The sequence below is a fragment of the Cajanus cajan genome, chromosome 5 (genome assembly GCF_000230855.2).
Source record: "Cajanus cajan strain Asha chromosome 5, NIPB_CcT2T_4, whole genome shotgun sequence".
NCBI lineage: Eukaryota > Viridiplantae > Streptophyta > Magnoliopsida > Fabales > Fabaceae > Cajanus > Cajanus cajan.
Window position 1 is genome coordinate 12,183,795 of NC_138521.1, and position 23,231 is coordinate 12,207,025.

Here is a 23,231-nt window from a genome sequence, read left to right on the forward strand (position 1 = left end):
ATTTTTTTAATTAGGCTAATTTGACCCAATGACTTAACATAAGTTAGAATGAGCCAAGAAATGATAACTTGAAAAAAATATAGGTCATGCCAGTTTAGCCTAAAATAGCATTTAGCCCGTGTAGGTCAGGCTAGTCTGATCCGTTTGACACCTGTAAATGTTATCCTTCTGTGACACCCTTCTACCCTGAATAAATAGATAAATAATTTAATAATTTATAATCAACAAACTTAGTTAATAATAATTTCTTAAATGTCAATACTTAGTAAAAGGGTTCATAACTCTTTTCAACAATTTTATTAAATAAAAAAATAACATAATAGAATAATGTATGAAATTAAAACAAAACACAAACTTCCGAATTTAACAAAACTCTAACAATGAAGCATGAAGAAAAAATTTAAATAATTTCAAAAAATACTAAAACTACATTAATTAGAGCAAAATTCCTTTTTAAATTTCTCTTCCATCAAATATATCTTCTTGTACTTGCAGTCTAAACATAAGCACACAAACATAGGGAGTGAGAATGCATCTTATCCACATATAACATATATGAAGCATAAGAATAAACACACACAACTACAATATCAAATACGTCTCAGATACATATAAATCTCCATCCACACATCTATAATGACTATTGTTATATATTCATTCATCATCTATAAGCAACAAGTTATACAATTTAACATAATTATAAAATAAGAATCGTCTAATACATGCTCCTAATTCTATATACATATGATACCAATCTTTTCATCTTCATCAATACAGAATAGCCTAGGAGCCATGGAATAGGTTCACCCATCTATAATGATCCCATGACCCACCCTTAACCAAGGGATGTCTATGAGGGTCCTGTCAAAATGTTACAACTAGTCATGGTGTCTCCTATTCTCGTTAAAGGTTCCTCAACATAACACCTCTTGGGACATAGGTAGATGACCCATATGATATCCCATATGCACAGACTCACACTATTCTACGAACAAAGTATGAATGCGTGGACCCAACAATCACATCACAACATCACAATATGTAATAATTTTCTTCCTTATTTTTCAATTTGCAACACTAGACTTATCCATCTCATCTCATCATAATATTCATCACAACATGCATTATCACATCTCAACATTACATCACATTAATTCAAGCATACCTCGAGATAAGTCCTCATACAACATAATTAGTATTTTCACACTAGAATTCATCATTTAAGTCAATTATTTACACATTAGTACTCATTAATTGATTCTCTCAATCATTAGTCTTAATCTTTCTTCTCGAATCCTCAATTATCAATTTAAACATGGAAACAACATTATAAGGAAAAAAGAAATGGCATGGCGCCTAGCGAGGCTAGAATCGCATTCAACACGAAGAGGTTAGGGACCTCTCTACCAAACTTTGTCGAGAAGCTAAGAGCCCTTCTGCAACTCTCTTGCCTGACATGGTTTGGGCCACACCTAACACTCCTTTTCTCATAAAAATCAATGTCAAATGGTGTCAAGTACAACACCTTATACCCAATGCTTAAAGGTTTAGAATCTCTCTTGCAACCCTACGCTTGATGTGACCATTCTCACTCCTAACGTGGTCGTAGATATCATAATTTGCAAAATTGCAAGTTGCTTGATTCACTTACATCAATTCATTCATACGTAGCCTTTTGCTCCAATTTATCATTAATTTAGTCAAACAATTATTTACCACTCATACCACAATTTAATAACATCAAACCTCAAACATTGTAAAAATATATATTATTTACATAAAAGAAAGTTACTATTATTGATTATTTTAAAATATTTACATTTTATTTATAAAAATTGATATTTTATTTAGAATAGTCAAAGAAAATTGTAAAAAGAATATAACTTTTCAAATTAAATAAGCCCTTTAATATAATAAGAGTCACAAATTTTAATATCAAAAGGTTGAATAAAAGTCTTAATCACATAGGACTTTATAAAACTCAAGACTAAATTTAACATGTAAAGTTAATTAATGTAACATGCTAAAAATAATAAAATATATAAGTTAGTTCAACTTAACAATTTCCTTTACTTTGTTTTGCCTCACCTATCAACTTAATACATCAGAGATAAATGATTTACCCATTTAACATAAGTTTAATAAATTTTATATTTTTATCATAGTTAAAATGATATAATCCTTTTTTATAGTGATATTTTTCATAAGGTATTTTATAATTTCTATAAAATATTGATTTTATTTTCATCTTTTGTCTTTGTTAAAAATTTTAAGTTTGGAATAACACACAATTACACAAAATAAAAATACATACCTTGAGTTTTAAAATACGATTAATGCCAAAATATAAGACTTATGTAACAAACGAATACATAAAGTCATAAATGATTGTCTATAAAATTGTGACTACTGAATTATAAAGGAAGATTGAAGTTGATCTAAAAAATAAAATAATATAAAGTGAAGAAGATTAATAAACTATAAAAATACACTATAAACAAAAGAAAATAAAAATAGTAAGGCAAAAGAAAGAGACGGAAAATAAGACTTATTTTTTCACTTAATAATATACTTATTTTTCTTTTTCTTTTTTTCTTTTTTTAAAAAAAAGAGTGGACCCAAGCCATGTTTTTGGTCCGCTAAGTTTTCGTCTTTGCCTAATAATATATTAGTAAGGCAAAAGAATGGAAGGGACTGATGTTTTAATTCATAGTATTATAAGACTAAAATAAGGCTAATTAATATATTATAAAACAAAAAGTAATTGATTTGAAAAAAAGCCAAGCATAAACGTCCATCTGTTCCAATATATATATAATTATAAATGTGTGATTATATGAATGTTCATAATTTATTTGTAAGAGAAATTTTAGGTTAATGATCTATCTAATTGTTACGAATATATTATTTCACATTAAAATGTTAATACACCATTGTTAACAAAATTGATAAATGATTTAAGAGACAAAAAGTTATTAATTTATCGAATTCTCTTTTTGTTATTTAATACTAAAAAAAATGTATATTCACAATCTTTAATAGAGATAAAAGATAAAAAATATTAATATTTTAAAAAATTATAAAAAACCTTATAAAAAAGACTACTATTTTTTCTTCTAAATTATATGTCTAATTGGAATATATCATTTTAACTATGATAAGAATATAAATTTATTAAACTTATGTTAAATAAATAAATCATTTCTCTTCAATGTATTAATTTGATAGGTGATGCAAAACAAAATAAGAGAAATAGTTGAGTTGAATTACCTAACCTATTTTATTATTTTTAACATGTTACATTAATTAACTCAACATCTTAAACATAAGATACTTAACTCTAATAAGGTATCTAGCCTTGAGTTTTATAAAGTACTATGTTGATTAAGACTTTTGATATTAAAATTTGTAACTCTTATTGTATTGAAGGGTTTATTAAATTTAAAAATTTATATTCTTTTTACAACTTTCTCCTAGTATTATAAATAAAATATCAATTTTTATAAATAAAATATAAATATTTTAATATAATCAATAAGAGAATATAAAAATAATAAATCTTGCTAATAAAACTATTTAAAGTGTAATAAAATTCTCTCTCCAATCCCTCAATTGACAATAGCACAATATACAAAAATTGCAAATGTGGTACCAATGTGCAATCAAATAGATCAATTATTGTACGTTGTCAATTGAATTAATAAGCCATCAATTTTTTTCATCCAAATTTTTTATCTTTAAGTATAAAAATTGTATGAGAAAAACAATAGATTGTGACAACATTATCACTAACATACTCGAAATTTAATGTTTAGAACTAAAAATTTATAATAGTACATAATTAAACAAAATAGAACATACAAGAGAGAAAGATACAATTTTGATACATACCTTGAGTTTTAAAATATAATTATTGCCAAATATAAGATTTATGCAACAAGCAAATACATAAAGTCATTGTGACTGTTAAATTATGAAGATTGAAGTTAATCTAAAATTAAAATAATATAAAAAATTAATAAAATATAAAATTACACTATAAAACAAAAATAGTAGTAATTATCATGAAAAACCATCAACATAAAAGGGAGGGTGAAACTAAATGAAATGTGAAAGAAAGAGAAAAAAAATAAGACCTCTTTTTCAACCTAATAATATACTATTTTTTTTAAAGAGTAGAGTCAAGTCTATTTTTTGTTCACCAAGTTTTCATCTTGGCCTAATAATATATTACTAATGCAAAATAATGGTAGGACTTGGTATTTTAATTCATATTCCACTTAATGTATTATAAGACTAAAAAAAAGACTAATTAATATATTATAAAATAAAAAATAAATGATTTGAAAAAGTCAACTGATCCCTATTAAAGTATATGCGAATCTTAGGTTAATGATGTGTTTAGTTGTTATAGAGATTAAAATATTACTCCATATTAAAATGTTTATACATCAATACTAATAAAATTGGTAAATGATAAATTGAAAAGTTTAAGAGATAAGAAAAAATATTTATTTATCAAATTCAACTAAGAAAATATATTTATTTATCAATTTCTCTTCTTATTATTCAACTCCAAGAAAAATATATACTCATAATCTTTAATAGGAAAAAGATAAAAAATAAAATTAATATTTTAAAAAAATTATAAAATACCTTATAAAAAAGATTACTATTTCTTTATAAAGTATATCATTTTAACTATGACAAAAAATATAAATTTATTAAAATTATATTAAATAAATAAATTATTTCTTTCTTGGGTTGAAAAGTGATGCAAAATAAAATAAGAGAAATAATTGAATAAATTACACTATAAAACAAAAATAGTAATTATCATGAAAAATCATCAACATAAAAGGGAGGGTGAAACTGTGAAACTAAATGAAATTGTGAAAGAAAGAGAAAAAAAAATAAGACCTCTTTTTCAACCTAATAATATACTATTTTTTTTTAAAGAGTAGAGTCAAGCCTATTTTTTGTTCACCAAGTTTTCATTTTGGCTTAATAATATATTACTAATGCAAAATAATGGTAGGACTTGGTATTTTAATTCATATTCCACTTAATGTATTATAAGACTAATTAATATATTATAAAATAAAAAATAAATGATTTGAAAAAGTCAACTAATCCCTATTAAAGCATATGCGAATCTTAGGTTAATGATGTGTTTAGTTGTTATAGAGATGAAAATATTACTCCATATTAAAATGTTTATACATCAAATACTAATAAAATTGGTAAATGATAAATTGAAAAGTTTAAGAGATAAGAAAAAATATTTATTTATCAAATTCAACTAAGAAAAAATATTTATTTATCAATTTCTCTTCTTATTATTCAACACCAAGAAAAATATATATTCATAATCTTTATAAATACCTTATAAAAAAGATTACTATTTCTTTATAAAGTATATCATTTTAACTATGATAAAAAATATAAATTTATTAAACTTATATTAAATAAATAAATTATTTCTTTCTTGGGTTGAAAAGTGATACAAAATAAAATAAGAGAAATAATTGAATTAAATTACCTAACTTATTTAATTATTTTTAACATGTTACATTAATTAACGTAATATGTTAAAAATAAGATACCTAACTCTAATAAAGTACCTAGTCTTAAACTTTATAAAATCTTATGTTAATTAAGACTTTTGATATTAAAATTTGTAACTCTTATTATATTGGACAACTTATTTAATTTGAAAAGTTATATTCTTTTACAACTTTCTCTTAGTATTCTAAATAAAATATCAATTCTTATAAATAAAAAATATAAATATTTTAATATAATCAATAAGAGAATATAAAAATAACAAATCTTGCTCAAAGTGTAATAGAATTCTCTCTCCAACCCTTCAAATATTTCAACACAATTACAAGTGTAAGATTCCATCCATCCCGAAACAATAATATATAAAAATATTAGTATTATTCTTAGAAATAAATCCTAAAAAGGTGAAATTTGCGAAATGTATTATTAATTATTATTCTTTATTGTTTATGTTCACCACTTCAATTCACAGCGGTTGGTCCACGCGCTCAAAATACACACACATACATATGTGTCGTTCACATTTACTATCATCTTGTAAATAAACCCTAAAAAGGTGAAATTCGCTGTGTCGTTCACATTTACATTCACATGGGAGATTAACAGGAGTGAAGGATTCCCAAAAGTGAAATAATTGGGCAGAAGAAGAGAAAGTGGTGGTGAGGTGCGCCACGCACTGGTAGCGCCAGTTTCATCTCACCAGTGTTCATTCCAAGTAACAGTGTGACACAGTTTGAGTCACTCGTCAAATGCATGGAGGAGGAACAGGAACAGCAGCAACAAGGACAGGGCCCTGTCCCCATTGACTGGAACCAACTCCTCGACAACAGCCACTCGCCGCCGCGCGAGCTCCTCGTCGTCCCGTCCTCCGCCATGGCCTCCGATCAGCCCCCCGCCGATGACCTCCACGCGTTCACGGATCACAAGCTCAAGGAATCGATTCAGAGCATGAAGCAAACCCTCGACGGAACCGGTAGGAATTTGCCCGACAATGGCGCCAAGCTTCGCGCCACCATCGGCCGTTACCAGGATGAACTCGCTCGTCGGGAATTCAAGCGCCGTCGCCAGGTTCCGCTTCCAACGCTTAATTTGTTTTTTTTTTTTTTTTTTTTTGATTCTAGGGTTTTGCTTTCTGAACTGAGTTGTTTTGTTTTTTGGGTTGTTGTTGTTGGGTTAGTTGCTAATGTTGTTTGGTTTTTTGGTTTTGGGTTTTCCTTTGTAGAACAGGAAGTTGATGAGGACCAGAAGCCGCAATCTGGACAAGCTACGAGTTCAAATGCTGTTAGTGAGGGTAAATTTGGTTTTTTTTAGCGATTCTTGTTACGGGTCAGCGTTGGAGTTTGGTTTTATTTGTTTGTGGTTATGGTAGGATTCGATGGAAGTCGAGTTTGTTGGTAGTAGGGAATCTAATGAGAGTGGCTATTGGAACTGATCTATCAGTGTGTTTTCTGGCGATGCTCTTGGGGCGTAATGGTGATCGTTTGGGTGATGTTTTTTAATGATTCTCTGGTGAAAGGAGGGGGAAATATCTTGGTTATGGTCTAGTATGTGTCATTTTTGTTTATTCTTGGAGAAAAGATGAAAATGTTGTTGTCATTACTGGGTTATAGATCTCAACATTGGAAACCTGATGTTTTGGTATGATATAAATGGTGTGCTATGGTGGGATTGCGTTGCAGAATGGCTCTTGGGCGCTATGGAACTCAAATAAAGCTGTGGTGAAATTGCAGCATTTCGCTGCTGTAGCAGGTGTAACTGGGACTGGTTGCTAAATTTCTAATTTAGTCCTGTAGCAGTGACGTCTAGGTAGGGTTTTTTAGGGGGGTAATTTCATGATTTTCCCCTGGCCCCTTCTTTTATTAAATCAGAGGACCCTAGTTTGCCTTGCAAGTTGACAACCGGTTAAGTTCTTTTGCTCCTACTGGCTAGGACATGAGAATTTGAGATCGAATCCGGTTTTTCTCGTGTCTTTTATCCTTCAATGCAGACTTGCATCGATGGGATAAACTATCTGTAAACTCATTGAAAATTCTTAAAAAGATAAGATTTGTGGTTGGCTCTTACCTTACAACATGCCTTACCCTAATCTAAACTATTTGTAACCAGAAAAAGAGGACCCTACTTTTCCTACACTGACTTGTACATATTCTCTGATGATCATTCGCCCCCCTATCTTTGGCAACATTTTCCAGCCATCCCTGACTTCCATAGCAGTTTGGTCCATTTCAATACTTCTGTTCTCTTGAGTCATGAGTTTGCATCCATCCCTGATCTCTTTGGGCATTTTCTATCCATCCTTGTTCTCTCTCCCTAGCTTTTCCCACTCTCTAACTTGTATCTAAAATTTCACAATTGCAGCCCCATTATTTTCTGTCCAGCTATTGAAGTTTTGGGGTCATCCGACCTGCGTTGCTGCAGGATTGATAACTATATTTTAAAACTGACATCAACACATGATTAAAATACTTCTTTCTTATTGATTGGCCACTGAAGGTTTATGTAAGAAAAAAATAAAAGGCACTTATAATTTTGTATGTGAGAGTTATTTAGTTTAGGTAGAGGGCAATTATTGTTTGGTATTATGGTATTATTGGGTAGATATTTCTGCAGTTATTGTAGGCAGTTATTTTTTATATGTGACAGTTATCTTCTAATCTAATATATAATGTAGAGGAAGTCAGATGGGGGAAGGGTAGTTGTTTATCAGTTTTAGTTGAAGGAGGAGACTCTTGTCTGAGGGAAACCCTGTGTTTGTGATTCTGTTAGGGGGAAACCCTTTTGTTTGTGATTGTGTAATTGAATCTGGTCTATAAAACAGATTACATTACTAATGTAATCCATTATTTTGTGTGTTTAAATTCTTGAGTCTAACAATTGGTTAGACCTGCTGGATTCCTTCGATGAGGATGGAGTCAAGAGTGGAAGGATTGGAGAAACAAGTGGAGATATTAAATTAATTAAGAGATGACCAGATCCAATTCTGCCCATCATTGTAGATTGCAAATGATGGGGAATTCTGTGGAGGAGATGAGGAGAGATTTAGATGAGATGAAGAAGATTGATTGTTTGGATGGGATGCAAACCTTGTTGAAGGAATTAGTAAGTTTGAAGGGGTTGGAGATAGTGGGGGGAGATACAGGGAGTTCTAGCCATCTTAAAATTCCTGTACATAAACCAGGGAGATGGTTCATAGAAAGCAATCAAGAAGGTTGAACTACCCAATTTTGTTGAGAATGATCCAATTGGTTGAATTGGCAAGGGCTGATTTTTTTTTTTTTTGAAATTCAGAATATCAAACCAGAAATGAAAATAAGTATACCCTTTGTATGTATGGGGGGTTCTGTGGTACACTGGTTTACATGTTTGAGGAAGAGATTGCCGAATCTGACTTGGGAAGACTTAAAAACCGAGATGCTTAAAAGATTTTCAAGCAATGTTGCAAGGAATGCATATGAACAACTTGCTGCCATGTGTCAAACAAGCTGGGTTGAAGATTATCTGCAGCGTTTTGAGATGGTATTGGCACAACTACCAGAAATTCCAGAGAAGCAGGCTTTGGGTTATTTCATGAATGGTTTGAGTGATGTGATTTAAAGACAGGTGAGAACTCATGATCCGCAGGATGTACCAAGGGTGATTTACCTTGCTTGTTCAATTGAGAATGAATTAAATGGAGACAGCTTGTGATTCGCTCTTTAAAGAAATTCAAAGGGTATTCTTCTGTATGCAAGTCAATCATGTTGTACAGGGACAATTTCAAAACAGTTTAAAAAGTCAACTTTGGGCATGAGAATATGGGGTTTGACCAATCAATATTTCTGAGAATAACCCAGTCAATTTGGGGATGAACCGAAGCCAGGATCCAGAACCTGACCATCTTAAAATTGGCAAAATTCCTTTATTCCAGGTACTACGAACTCTGTTGCTAGCAATGAAACAAATTTACAGTTTAGGAATAGAGGGACAGAATACCTACTTTATGAAGAGTATGTCAAGAGGATAGAAGAGGGACACTGTTTTCAATGTGGCCAACAATTTGGGCCACTCCATGAGTGTCCTAAGAGAAAATTGAGGGTGTTAATTTTGGGAGCAAATAATGATGGGGGAGATGAAGCAGGATTTGATGTGGTTAAATTGGCTCAATGATCAAGTCCAGATAATGATGAACAAAGCTCTTATCAAGTGGGCATTTCATCCCATAGCTGAGGAAACTTGGGTGGATACAGATACTTTCCAGGAACAGTTTCCATAATTTAACCTTGAGGACAAGGTTGCTTCTGTACTGGGAGACATTGACAGGCCACTGAAGGTTTATGTCAGAAAAAAAATAAAGGGCAGTTATAATTGTTTGCCAGTTATTTAGTTTCAGTAGAGGGCAGTTATTGTTTGGTATTATTAGGCAGTTATTTTTTACATGTGACAGTTATCTACTATCTAAGGTATAGGAAGTCAGATAGGGGCATGGTAGTTGTTTATCAGTTTTAGTGGATTAGTGGTAGGAGGAGACTCCTTGTTAGGGGGAAACCCTGTGTTTGTGTTTGTGTATTTGACTCTGGCTTATAAACCAGATTACATTACTAATATAATCCATTATTTCGTGTGTTTAAATTCTTGAGTCTAACAGTTAGATACTAAGTAAGTGATTGCTTTTGTAGGTGTGTCTAATGAATTGAGAGAAGAGAATTTGTTGTCTCATGCTCAGCCACAATCCTCATTTGCATCTTGCTTTGTTAAAAAATTGGAAGATAATGTAAGGTCCTTTGCATATTTGCAAATTACTTAATTTTTTCCTTTCTAACTAGCCTGATATTATCTTGTCTTACTTTAATTTGTGAAGCAGACTAATTGTATAGCTAATGATGCATTTAGAAAGGAGATGTCACATTTCAACCAGAAAATACAAGACAATGGAGAGCATAGAAGAAGAAAGAAACTTCGATCATCATCAAGGCAATCACAGTTTAAATGTCCTAGTAAACTTTCCAAACGTGATACTTTTAGTGATGGTAAAGGTTGCAGGGCAACTTCCACTTTCTCTCTGCGGAATATTGGGAGAAATCTGTCAAGATGCTACCCAAAAGTGTAAGAGAAATTGTCTTATGGTTTTTCATTCCAATACAATTTAGAACGACAACATTGTTGTGTGATTTTGGTCTTGATGTATTTATTTACCTCATTTAGTGACTTTGCCATTGTTGGTTAACCTGAAATGTATATTTTGCCTTAAATAAAACCAATGTACTGCATTTTTGACTGTATGGCAATTAGATTTACCCAGGGGTATTCATTGGTTCGTCAGGTTGTGTATACTTTTATATTTGGTGTGCTGTCTATGGGTATTCAACGGTACACATTAAAGGCACAAAGGGGTAGTTATCTTCTTACCTTATTTTTCACTCCCCAACCTTTTTTTTAATAAAAGATAGAAATTTCCCCACCTAAATCCAATGAAATTTCCATGGTATTTTGATTGGGCATTTGGATTATAATTCGTTAATATAACTTCTTAGGGGTTGAGATGAATTCTCTCGTGCTATTCCATGTATTCCAAAGATTTCACGTGTCATATTGGACACCTGGAGATGATTTATGAATATCTATGTGTGCTATTTTGCTGCCTCAGAAAGGGATAGGCAAAGATAAATTTTCATGTATGATGTTTTATGCTTAAATTAGTATGACTGATTTTCACAATAAGATATTCATGTTAACTGTTCTATTATGTTTCGCTCCTGTTGTATTATGTTTGTGTTCAAAGGTCATCACATCGTCATCATGTGCTACAGAAAATTATTCAAATGATTTCCTCTTCTGCACCCTTTTCTACTTATGCTGAAGATGGTGGCAGATATGGCTTGTTAGTTTTGGCTCTTGCTAGGTTTTTTAACGTATAAATTCATAATGTTGGGTTCTTATTTTCTTTGTTATCCACATGGTAGGAAGGATGCTTCTCATGCAATTCAATTAGATGGCTCAAGGTCCAGGAAGGTGTGTTTATATTTTCTTATTTATCCATTCTATCTGCTGTTAGCATATGACATCTGGCTGTTGTAGTTTTTAGTTATAATAGTCCCAAATCCCAATTTAATCAGTAGATTGTTGATGATCTGACACCTTTAGCTTCTGAGCACTCAAGTGATGCCACTACATATAACATGTTTTAAACAGGGTCATCACATTGTTCTTGATGACGATGACGATGACGATGAAGCTCGTATTGTGGAGAAAACAGAAAACAAATTTGCTGAATAGTAAGTGAGTTTGATTGTTTTTATTTTTATTTTTAATTTTTTTTTATCTTTTGCAATCCAATAAGCCCATAAAAGCCTTTGTACTATTTGATTTGCGTCTGTCTCTTTTCAGCCTGAAAGAAGCTAAGATCTATTTTCCGTCAAGGTACTTCTGAATAATAATACAATAATGTCGCCATTCAACTATAATTTTCTGTTATTTATGTTGCATGACATGTTAAATTTCCTTTGTGACGACTCAGAGATGATCCAGAGTGTGTTGAAATTTGTTACAAAGACAAAGATTGCCTTGCCCCGCAAGGTTATTTAACATCAACTATTATGAACTTCTACATTCAGTAAGTCTATTTAGTCATCTCTACTTTTCTTTCTTATTATATTTAATTATATATTTAATTTGTAGGCTAGGGAATATAGATGGAAATAATGTAAATCAATGCATGCTTGATTGATAGGACATTGAAGAGGATTGAGCTTTTTCAGTTTTTTCTTAAAAAAAATTATAGGGATTGAGACTATAAGTTTATTTTATAATTTCTGCTTAAGTTATTTAGTCCCTTAATGTTTTAATTTTGAAATCACCCATTTTGGTCCTCTAAAGAGATAAGCAACTTTACATGTCCTTTATTTATTGAGGACACTAATTTGGACTTTTGATGATTAATGGCATAAGTATTGTCCTTCAAGGTCCAACTTGATGAGAAGTTTAAGTAAAAGATAATTAGTAAATAAGATTCTTTTGCTAGAATTACAATTATTGGTTAATTGGTTTCGTAGTGTGTCCTCCCATCTGGTAGTGGTACTGGTTGGTGGGAGAGGCTACTTTCCTGGGCTGTTGGTAGGAGTAGGTGGCAAAGGACCCTTCTTAATAGTGTTTTTTCTGCACAGCCACTGATAAATCTTCGAATCAAACCCTCCACATGCTTTTGAACCCATTCCTCTCAGATCAACTCATGTTGGTAGAATTGCAATTTATTAATATTAAGTAATAAAATTTTATTAGCTCAAATATGTTTTTAATCCTTGCAATGGGTATTTTAAGGATTTATTTTATAGGGACTAAAAGCATTTTTTAATTTTTTTTTAAAAAACTATTATTCTTTTTATTTACTTTTTTCATTTTTAATTAATATTATTATTCAATTCTATTATTCTTTGTTTTGATTCTGTTTTTTTCAATTTTCTAGTTCTGTTTTCTTAATATTTTTCATTTTTAATTAATATTTTCTAGTTCTGTTTTCTTAATTCTATTATCTTTTCAATTTTTTTTTGAATTCTGTTATATTTTTTATTATATTTTCTAATTATACTATTTTATTTTGTTGCTTTCTAAACTATGGTTCTTTTTAAATTCCGTTTTTAATCTCAGTTATTTTTTTTAAATTCTTTTATATTATATAGCTAATATTTTAGCCTGTGCAATGCACATGTATGTTTATTATATATAATATATAATATAATTAAAATTTATAATAAATTATATATAAAAAATACTATATTTGAATATATAAATTATATTTAAAATAAGTATACATAAATATTTTTAAACGTATAAATTATATGTTAGATTTATAATAAATAATTTGTATTGTAAAAAAATGTTTTTTTATATATTGATAATTTATTTTAAATATTAATATTGAATTAATAAATAATTATGATAAATAAAAATCGAATTAGATAAGAAATTAAAAAAATCCATACAAAACCTCTCATTGAAGAAAAGGTCTTAAATAGAAGTATATGTTTAATATATAGGGGTTGATTCTTTTTATAATTTTTGTCATTTTTTAATTCAGTTATTTTTTAAAATGCATTTTTAATTTTTAATGTTTTTTAAATCTTATATCTTTAATTATGTTTTCTAATATTTAATTGTTATTTAATATATTTAGGTTTTTGTATATTTTTATTTTGTTCACCATGCATATGCCACATACTGCACTGCTATCCTCCCTATTTATATTGTGGAATTTTGGCTGGTTTGCAATTCTCCCTAATCAGCCATCGATCCATCCGTGTATTTATTATATAAACAGAGGGGGAGGGTGTGTGTGTGTATTCATTAGCTTTTAATGTCAAGTAAACTGGTGCTTCCTTGTCTGTATAGTTGAGTTTAAAGCCAAGCTCGAGGCTGGTTGTTTAGTAAAACCAATGAGTTTGCTTAAGCATCTAAGGAATCAAGCTTGAATGTTCCATGAATAGATTAATTCTTTTACACCCATACCTGTTACTACTCACTTTGGTTTCATTAGCTTTTATTACCTATTAAACTGATTATGTTTATCTTTTATCACTTTTTTTGTCCCATTAGGATTAATTATGATGAAAACTTGAATTATACTGCAACAGAGTAATAGTCCTTGGACATATTTTCCATTTAGTTTCTGAACTTCTACTTATGCCTTTTAATTGGCTAGATATTTGCAGCAGCAAGCATTGTTGACAAATAGATCGTTATCCGATTACCATTTTTTCAATACATATTTCTACAAGAAGCTTAAAGAAGCAGTTTCCTACAAGGTGCTTAATTTTCTTCCTGCTAATTCATACATATATTTATGTGCACGAACAGAGATTATTTTCCTCTGTAAGCAGACTCTTAATCATATATTTATTATTTCTATGTATTAAAATAGTTCCAGCAAAAAAATAATAAAAATTTGAAAATAGGTAATCATATAGAGTAATTTCAAAAATTAAGGGTAAAATTGTCTAGTCAAAAGTGAAACCAAAAATGCAGTTAGTGAAGCATAAACAACCGTAGTAGTAATGTAATTTCACCCCACTGTCTGTGACCTAAGCGTGATGTGAACCCGCACTAGGAGTGATTACCTATTTTCAATTTGGTAATAGATATAGATATAGATATTTATGTGCACGAACAGAGATTATTTTCCTCAGTAAGCAGACTCTTAATCATATATTTACTATTTCTATGTATTGTTCCAGCAAAAAACATTTAAATTTGGAAATAGTTAATCATATAGAGTAATTTAACAAATTAAGGGTAAAATTGTCCAGTAAAAAGTTAAATAAAAAAATGCAGTTACTGAAGTGTATCCCTTTTAAAATAGGTATAGAGGTATAGATGATATAATGCATCATTGACTGTTCTATTGAAAATATTGCAAAAGGTTTGCTGCTTGACTGGAACTACTGGTTAATCAGTTATTGGTACTTTTTTTGTTTATTAAATATGAGTTTTACACTTTTACTTGATAGTTTTGAAAGTAACTGATCAACATAAATGTGAATTGCTGACCCAATAATGCTCCTTGGGCAATTGAAACTAGTAATTTATACTTAAGTGTAATCCTTTTGTAGTTTGCTAGCAACTCTCCTCATGTTGCTTTTTTTGTGCTGTAGGCAGGGTTGTCAAACGCATAGGGTCCATGCAAAGTTGTGGAGTGTTTGTAGAATTGACTCAAACTCTTAAGAGTTTACCTATTACACAAATAATGTTAAAAACCTAGTTGTAGTATCCAAACATAAATATAATGCCATAAAATAATGAATATTCAACTTTATTATTATAGAATTGCTAGCGTGCCCCTTTCAAGAAGGGGATGTGAGCACTTCCCTCACAAGGGGATGGGATTCATTCACTTGCATTCGGCATTCCTACAAAAAGCTTTTGTCTTAATACCCCTACTACTGTTGCGCTGCCTTTCCTTGCTTTGTAGTGTCGGGTTTCCTATTTATTCATGATGGAAAAGCCCACTAGACTACACAGGCATCTATGGGTCATAAAGCACTTTTCGCACAACAAAATCACTTTGAAGTTGACTTATTTGCACATTCAATCGTTTCAATGTATATGATATACCATTAGGTCCCAATATCTCAATAGCACCTTGATTTAAAGCTTCGTATGACTTAATATTCGAAATGCAGGAACAATCTGACTAGAAAGTCATTCAAATTGATACCTTTTTTGCACACCAGTGCGCAGCCATCACATGTCATTGCAAGCTTGTTGATGGCTTGTTACACATTAGTTAGGATGGTCAAAGTCTCATCATCAAACTTGTCATGGTCTTGGTGGCCTGGAGCTGTCTTAGAATTGTTGGTGGAGGCAAATAGGAGAAAAATGGAAAAAAAAAATCATGAATGGGAATGGTGTCATTTTGGCATTTTGGGATGGAAATTTAAGCTTTTAGCATGACTCATTCACTTGGGCTCAGACATGCAATTTTGTTCAAAAGTCTGACAGTTTGCTCAAGTTCAACCTAGTCTACAAAAAAATGATTATCTGCTCTTTTTACCTTTGAAATTGTTCGTGTTACGAGTCAATTTGTGAGTTTGGCAACCATGGCTATAGGCAAGGTTGTCAGACTTGAGAGTTTTTGTAAATTCATGGAGGCTTTGGAAACCCGACTTGTAAACTCGTAAGAGTTTACTTGATAAAATATATTAAAAATACCTATAAATAACATAATAACTTAACATTTCAACTCCATATTAAAGCATAATAGCTAATTACAATAATAAAGTAGCAAAGTTTAGTAATGATTTACTACTTCATTAGATTAAACCACACCTAATCATGCATAAATTCATACAAAACACAAGTTCTTAAAATGACAACATTTAAAAAATAAAAAAAGATTAATGTCTTTAAATCTCCATGTCTAATGACCTTAGAACCACGACAAACGACACCATGAGAACGATCTTGGAACCATAACAAAGCAGCAACAAAGAACCAACAGAGAACCTTGATGAGATTTGACGTCGACAAGCACAACCACAAACACATAGATGGCACATGACAAGAGCTTACAACCTAGGCATTTTGGGTTCAGAACTTCAGATTGTGGGAGAAACACAGATCACCCTCGTAATCCTAATTTCTGATGGAGAAAAAAACTTCATCACAAAATGCCTGTTTTTGTGTTGTTTTGGGGGCTATTTTAGTCACCTATGTAGACATGTTGAATTGCATCTAAACCTGCTATTGTGTCCGATTCTTCTCAAGTTTGCATGTTTTCACTCCAAAACAAGTTTGTAACCGAGTCAAACAGGTTGGGGTTCCTGAACTTGTAATCTCGATATTTTTTACGAGTTAAAACTTGATTTTGACAATCATGGCTGTAGGTACATCGGACAACTTCCCTTTTTATAGATTGAGGCATGTGAAATTGTGTGTAAAAGAAAAGTATTCTGAAAGCATAAAGTGGGATAATACATAGTTATAAAAGTGATGAATGGAAAATAGATGGTTCAGTGAGAGGTTTTGTTAAAAATTAGTAGGAAATGGAAAGGTAAAATATATTGCTTTAAAATATTTTACAGATTTAAAAGGAAAAAAATTAATCTATAGGACCTTGACTTATTTGGGTTTTTTCAATAAGTCCTTGTACTTTGAAGATTTATAATAGGTCCCTGAACTTTTAAATAATTTTTAATCGGGTTTGTCGTCATATTTCCATTTGGGTTCTGTTAAGTATATGGATCTAATTGAAAATTTTCAGATAGTTTAGGGACCAAGTAATTAGTTTAATTGATAAGTAGGTTCCTAACTATTTTTTTTTTTTTAATTTGGTCCCTGTACTCAACAGAACCCTAAAGGAAATGTGGCGAGGGACCCAATTAAAAATGATTCAGGGACCTACAGATTAATTTAAGTAATTTGAAATAATGAACATTTGAATAGACATGAGGATATTATTTTTTGGGTCAGAAAATAATATGATAATCTGTTATGATGATTCTCTGTTTGTAATAAAGATGCTCTTGTTCTTTTAAAAAAAAAAAAATAATAATAATAATAAAATAAAGATGCTATTGTTGTTAAAGTTAATTTTTATCTTTGCCTTCTTCACATTCCCCTCACTTTTTACGTCTTTCTGTATATTCTCTAATTATTTGTTGCAATATCTAGCAAAGTGATAGAGAGATGATCTTTGCAAAGTTCAGAAGATGGTGGAAGGGTGTAAATATTTTTCAGAAGGCATATGTTCTGATTCCGATACACGAGGAGTAAGATTTCTTGTTAGCATTGCACTTTTGTTTATAAATGTGAGAAGTTCTTTTTGTGCTTTGCTTTGAATTACACGTTATTATCTGAACTACTGTTCACACGACAAAAAGGCCTTTGTTGTGAAGAATCTTTTATCAATGTTTAGATTTGTAAGCTATAATGTTACTTCTTTAGTTTATATTTTGACTTCTAATACAATTTGATAAAATGAAATAATGAGCTTCATTTGATTAGAAGTGAGCATGCTACTAATGGAAATCCACAAGTGAAACATCCGATCCTTATTGTGCATTTACATTCCTACTGCATTGTAATCGCTAGTCATATAAAATGTCCATTCATGTATTTTGGAAAAACTTGGGCTCCCTAACCCCCCGCACCCCTCCCCCCAAAAAAAGAGAGTAAATAAGTACACTTTACGGTCACAAGTTACTATTAATAAGAGTGCTACTTCCTATCGTCATGAATGTTTATTGTAAGTACACAAACAAACTATATATATACATGGTTCATATAAATTTTTGAACTTATTCACACCTATTTCATACACAATCCTTCAAGAATATATTGAAGTTGGGACCTCCTTAGAAAGAACTTTCTCTTGATGACTATCAATTTCAATGTATTTAGTTCTTCCATGAAACATTGGATTGAAAGCTATATGGTCAGGATCAGTTAACACCATGATGTTAAATTAGTGAAATAATATCTTCAATAATTTTTTATAGAATGCAAATTTAATCAATCTATCTGTTGTATTTGATGATATTACTAATTAGATCAAAAATATAAAATAGCATACAATTCTAAAATTATTTGGTAGTTCATCATAAATTTTTATTTTAATGTATAAAATGACAATCAAAATACATGTAAATATCCATTGTATTTTACTAATTTGACAATATAGTGTCAATAGATCTTGATCCATATACATACATACATATATATATATATATTTATATATAAAACAAAAAAGAAAAAAAAGAAAAAAAAAAGATTACAAAACAGAATATAAACTTAAATAGTTAAATATCAAAACAACACTTTCATAATTCATTAAAGTCTCATAAACATAATTGATTAAAACACTTAACAAAAAAAGACAACAAGACACATTACTAATCTAATTTTAATCATCCTCATAATTTTCCTTAATGTAATCATTCTTCTTATTGAAAGTTAAAGTGGCATCTCCTTCTGAATTGTCAAAATTAATATTTGGCAAGTCTTCCTCTAATTCCTCATTGAAGTCTTATGAATCTTCTTCAACTTGAATCATTTTTCCTTTCCTAGTTGAAGAAAGCTCTCCTTTGCCTCTTTTAGAAGCTCTTTGAAATGATGCTCCTTCACTTGCTGGTTGTTTCCTTTTGTTACACTTAGTATTCATTATAGGCTCTTCTACCTCTGAAACCCTATAAACATCTCCCCAAGTAAATCTCCTTCAAAATCCCTCACATCTTGAGCTTCATCATCATACCCATCCATCTTTCCAACTAGCCACCCCTTACAGTCATCAATATCATTAAGAGTAAGTAATGGGATCAACTTCATACTTATGGTTGTATTTTTGCTTGTGTGCTTGATTATCTTGACACAGACCAAGTCATGTAGTCTTTTATGCTCAGGCTTATTTTTCCTCTTAGTATGAATCTACAACATTAAGTTAAATAATTAAGGAATAATTATAAGAAAGAATTGGAATTGATTAAAGTCATGTAGTCTTTTATGCTCAGGCTTATTTTTCCTCTTAGTATGGATCTACAACATTAAGTTAAATAATTAAGGAATAATTATAAGAAAGAATTGGAATTGATTATTGACTCTTAAAAAGCCAATTAAATACTTGCTCAAAGATGCTCCAGTTACATTCATAACTAGATGCACAACTCAAGCCTAAGGTCTTTTTAGCTAGGTTTTGTAAGTTGGGAGTTGATGAACCATTTAGTTTCTACCATTGAACTAGAAAGCCAAAGAAAGTGTGTTAAACACTTAACCAAATGACTTAAAGAATAAATGTTTAAAAGTTTTATAGGTTTTGTTTCTTACCTGGTGAAACCACAGAACAAAATAGATGCAGAAGAAACAGAATAATAAAAGATGAGGAATAGATGAAGACAAAAAACATGGAAGAAAAACCTGCTTTGTTTCACAAAGTTCAGGCCAGGTCACTGGCCAAGATGGTGACCAGAGGGTAATGGTCAGATTTGATCAGAGGTTCAGAGACTGGGAGAAGTAGAATTCCTGGGCAGCAAGGGTTTGGGACATTGAGAATGTCAACACAAGCAAAAGTGTCAAACTATGTTTCTGGGTTTGAGTCAGAAACCCTAAAACGTTATGACTTTATTTCCATCATGGCTGCCATAAACTTTTACACAATGGCCATAGTGGGTGCCATGGCAGATGCTGCCATAAAATGCCAAAAAAACAGATGGGGAATGGCGATTTCTTCCCAAACCATTCTGTCATTCCGTTATAACTTTTATCAAAGAGGAATTGGAGAGAATTCATAACCACAACATATGTTCCATTGGGATATCAATCAGTGGGGTAACCCATTGAGTGGTTTCAGGATCTTACTAGCAAAATGAAAATGATTGATATCCATTTGATAGCTTGGTTGAGAGTAATTATAAGTATAATTATAAGGGGTACTATTTTAGACTGATTAGTCCTTTTATTTGATTTTCCTTTTTTAGAAGATTTATTTTTCTAGGACAGTTTTATTTACTGTAATTTAGCTCTATCTAGGAAAGTAATTAATAGTTATTTGCAGAAGCTTATATGACTAGGGTTCGTGTGTACAATTATTCTTCAGGAAAACAATAATTAAAATCTGTCTGTCATCAAATATTTGATTTTAATTTATCTGTTGGTCAATTCTTTTTCTTTTCATCTTGCTTGTTGGTTTACTCTTGTTGATGCTCCAAGGGATTTTCATGCTCTATTGATTTTCTTTGGTATATTTTTCTAAGCATCTCTTCTGCCTCGATATTATTTTTATAAGAAATATTGGCTACTCTTATACTCATTTGTCTATGCTTTATTCTTGAAATATCGCCAAAATTTTGTATTTGACAAGAGTGAATTGTAATATCTTTATCTTCCCTGCCGCTCTACTCAGTTCTGGGTTTATTACTCATGATGTTTAATGTATCCAGCCTTCATTGGAGCTTGATCATTATTTGTATCCCAGACAAAGAAGATGAATCGGGGCCAATCATACTTCATTTGGATTCTTTGGGTCTTCACTCTAGTAAATCAGTTTTTGATAATATTAAAAGGTGAGACGGAAGAAGTTCTTGTATAATTGTATCTCTTATGTGAATTTTAACTGGAATTCTTTTTGATGAATTTTCCACTTATATATTAAAGATACCTTCCCAGTCAGTAGTCACAAGATGATGGGTTTAATAATTTTGTTTTTTTGGGATGAGGGAGGGTTGAAGACGTTGCAAAATTCTTCTTGATAAGTATAATTTTTTATGACATAAAGCACTGTGAAACTTGATAATGTAGCCACTTGTATTCCCATTGATAGTCTGTTCCAGTTATGTACATGTTCTTACATATTAGTAAGAACTGCTCTGAAAAATCACTAGGTTGATCCAGTTCAGTTCTTACAAGTTTGCTTTGTTACTTCACTTATCATACTATATATGTCCTGATTGGTTTTTTCTAGGCATTTGTCTTCCATTTAAACATCAAACTTAATGATTTGTAATTATGCTGTGTAGCTATTTAATTGAAGAAAAGAACTATATGGATCGTGAAGGTGCGTCTTCAGATGTTTCAATTGCAAACAGAATATGGAAGTGCCTTTCTCGAAGAATTGAATCTCAAATCATTGCGGTAAATGTGTGCTCTAAATATGAAATCATGTGCTAACGTAGTTGATACTATCTTTGATTGTTTGAAGACAATATATCATACTTTCACCCTTTGTTCTTAAGAAACGAATTGTAATATCTGTGCATACATCCAACTTTTTTCTGTCCATAATGAATTAGATTAGTGTTAGAGTTCTTGAGACTTTTGCTGAGTAATCACAGTTGAAGAAATGAGATTCTTATTTGGAACCTCAAGTGAACAGCCAGAGAAAACAATGCTCAAAGTTAATAGAAAAAACACTTTTTACCTTCACATGAAAAGAGAATGAAATTTGTTTCAAGATTACAATATGGTGACTGTGTCCAGCTTATTGTAGCTTGTAGCGAGACTTTTTCTGAAGTTTCAAAATTGTGGGATGTCCACTAATATTTCATCATAATTGAATTTACATATGCACCAGGTTCCCCAACAGAAGAATGAGTATGACTGTGGTCTTTTTGTGTTGTACTTCATTGAGCGTTTCGTGGAGGAGGCACCTCCAAGACTAAAAAGAAATGATTTAGATATGGTAACATACCTGTACCTGCTTTATAGGATATGATTTCATTTCAAGTAATTGGTTGTTTTATTGGCTGATAAGTGTCAATTTACAGTTTGGAAAGAGATGGTTCAAACCTGAAGAGGCGTCCAATTTGAGAGTTAAAATCCGTACATTGCTTGTAGAGAAATTTCAGAATTCAATCAAGAATAAGTGTATTTCAGAATCTTCATCTGCTAGCTGTGCAAATGATTGTGTTGAGACCGTCGAGGATTCTTTGACCTAATGCCTGCATGAATTGCAATCCTCATTTTCTTGAACGAAAACTCTGTTGATATTATAGGTGGTGCATTGTTTTTTTTTTTTTTTTTTTCTTGTACAGATTTCAGCTTTTAAGCTGATAGATTTTGAAGGTAGAGTTTCCCAAGGCCTGGTACATAGTCTTTAATACGAAGAAAGGGTAGCTGACAGTGTGCTACGAGCAAATGACAATCTACTTGTCTTGCTGCTAACCATTTCATGTGGGTTACAAGTTTTTTCCAAATGTATAGTAGGAAACAGTACAAAGCTGACTACTAGAGTAATAGCCGTCAAATCTATCCGTTATTCTGCACCTGAATAATTTTTATAATTTCAATGGGAACTGTTTTAATGCCAACTTTATATAGTTTGAGGGTCACTTTTTTTTTTTTTTTTTACGTTTAAGAAAATGATCGCTTTGCAATTGTTTAAAGAAAAAAATACAAATATATAACCGATCCGGGGCCCCCCAAAAAATGGAAATTTAAAGGTTTAGACGGAAAATCAGTCTGTTTATACTGGTTTGACAGTATATCCAATCCAACAACCAGCTCGTATCAGTTATACCACTGGTTTGTAGTTCAACTGGTGGAGTCGGTTTTTAAATTACTGATTCATGTTACTCAATTTTCTGAATTGTACTGTGGTGGTATATAGCTTATATGCTTTGATTTGATAGTATGTTTAGCATGGATGACTTGAAGCATATTGTTTTGTTTTTTATTTTTGAAGGTGTCTTGATGCATTCAGAATAAGCTTT

At 31.0% G+C, this 23,231-nt stretch overlaps 1 protein-coding gene across 2 annotated transcripts; it reads left to right on the top strand.

Moving 5' to 3' along the window:
* The first annotated feature begins 6,096 nt into the window (after positions 1-6,096).
* LOC109807620 (ubiquitin-like-specific protease 1D) lies at positions 6,097-22,829 on the top strand. Of its 2 annotated transcripts, none has more exons than XM_020370174.3 (14): positions 6,097-6,633; positions 6,793-6,856; positions 10,221-10,315; positions 10,403-10,647; positions 11,505-11,553; positions 11,734-11,816; positions 11,929-11,961; positions 12,059-12,154; positions 14,237-14,339; positions 17,704-17,801; positions 20,964-21,086; positions 21,540-21,654; positions 22,094-22,201; positions 22,287-22,829. In XM_020370174.3, exons 1-14 carry the CDS (start codon positions 6,319-6,321, stop codon positions 22,455-22,457), a joined length of 1,698 nt encoding a protein of 565 aa, XP_020225763.1. In that variant the 5' UTR covers positions 6,097-6,318; the 3' UTR covers positions 22,458-22,829. The 2 variants fall into 2 exon arrangements, with proteins under 2 accessions (XP_020225763.1, XP_020225764.1); XM_020370175.3 differs by having other exon boundaries at positions 6,099-6,633; positions 10,406-10,647.
* The last annotated feature ends 402 nt before the right edge of the window (positions 22,830-23,231 follow it).

Coding starts and splice junctions, on each gene's coding strand:
- LOC109807620 (XM_020370174.3), top strand. CDS start 6,319: ATGGAGGAGGAACAGGAACAGCAGCAACAAGGACAGGGCCCTGTCCCC. Junction 10,648..11,504: donor TCAAGATGCTACCCAAAAGT/GTAAGAGAAATT, acceptor TCCACATGGTAG/GAAGGATGCTTCTCATGCAA. Junction 21,087..21,539: donor GTTTTTGATAATATTAAAAG/GTGAGACGGAAG, acceptor TATGCTGTGTAG/CTATTTAATTGAAGAAAAGA.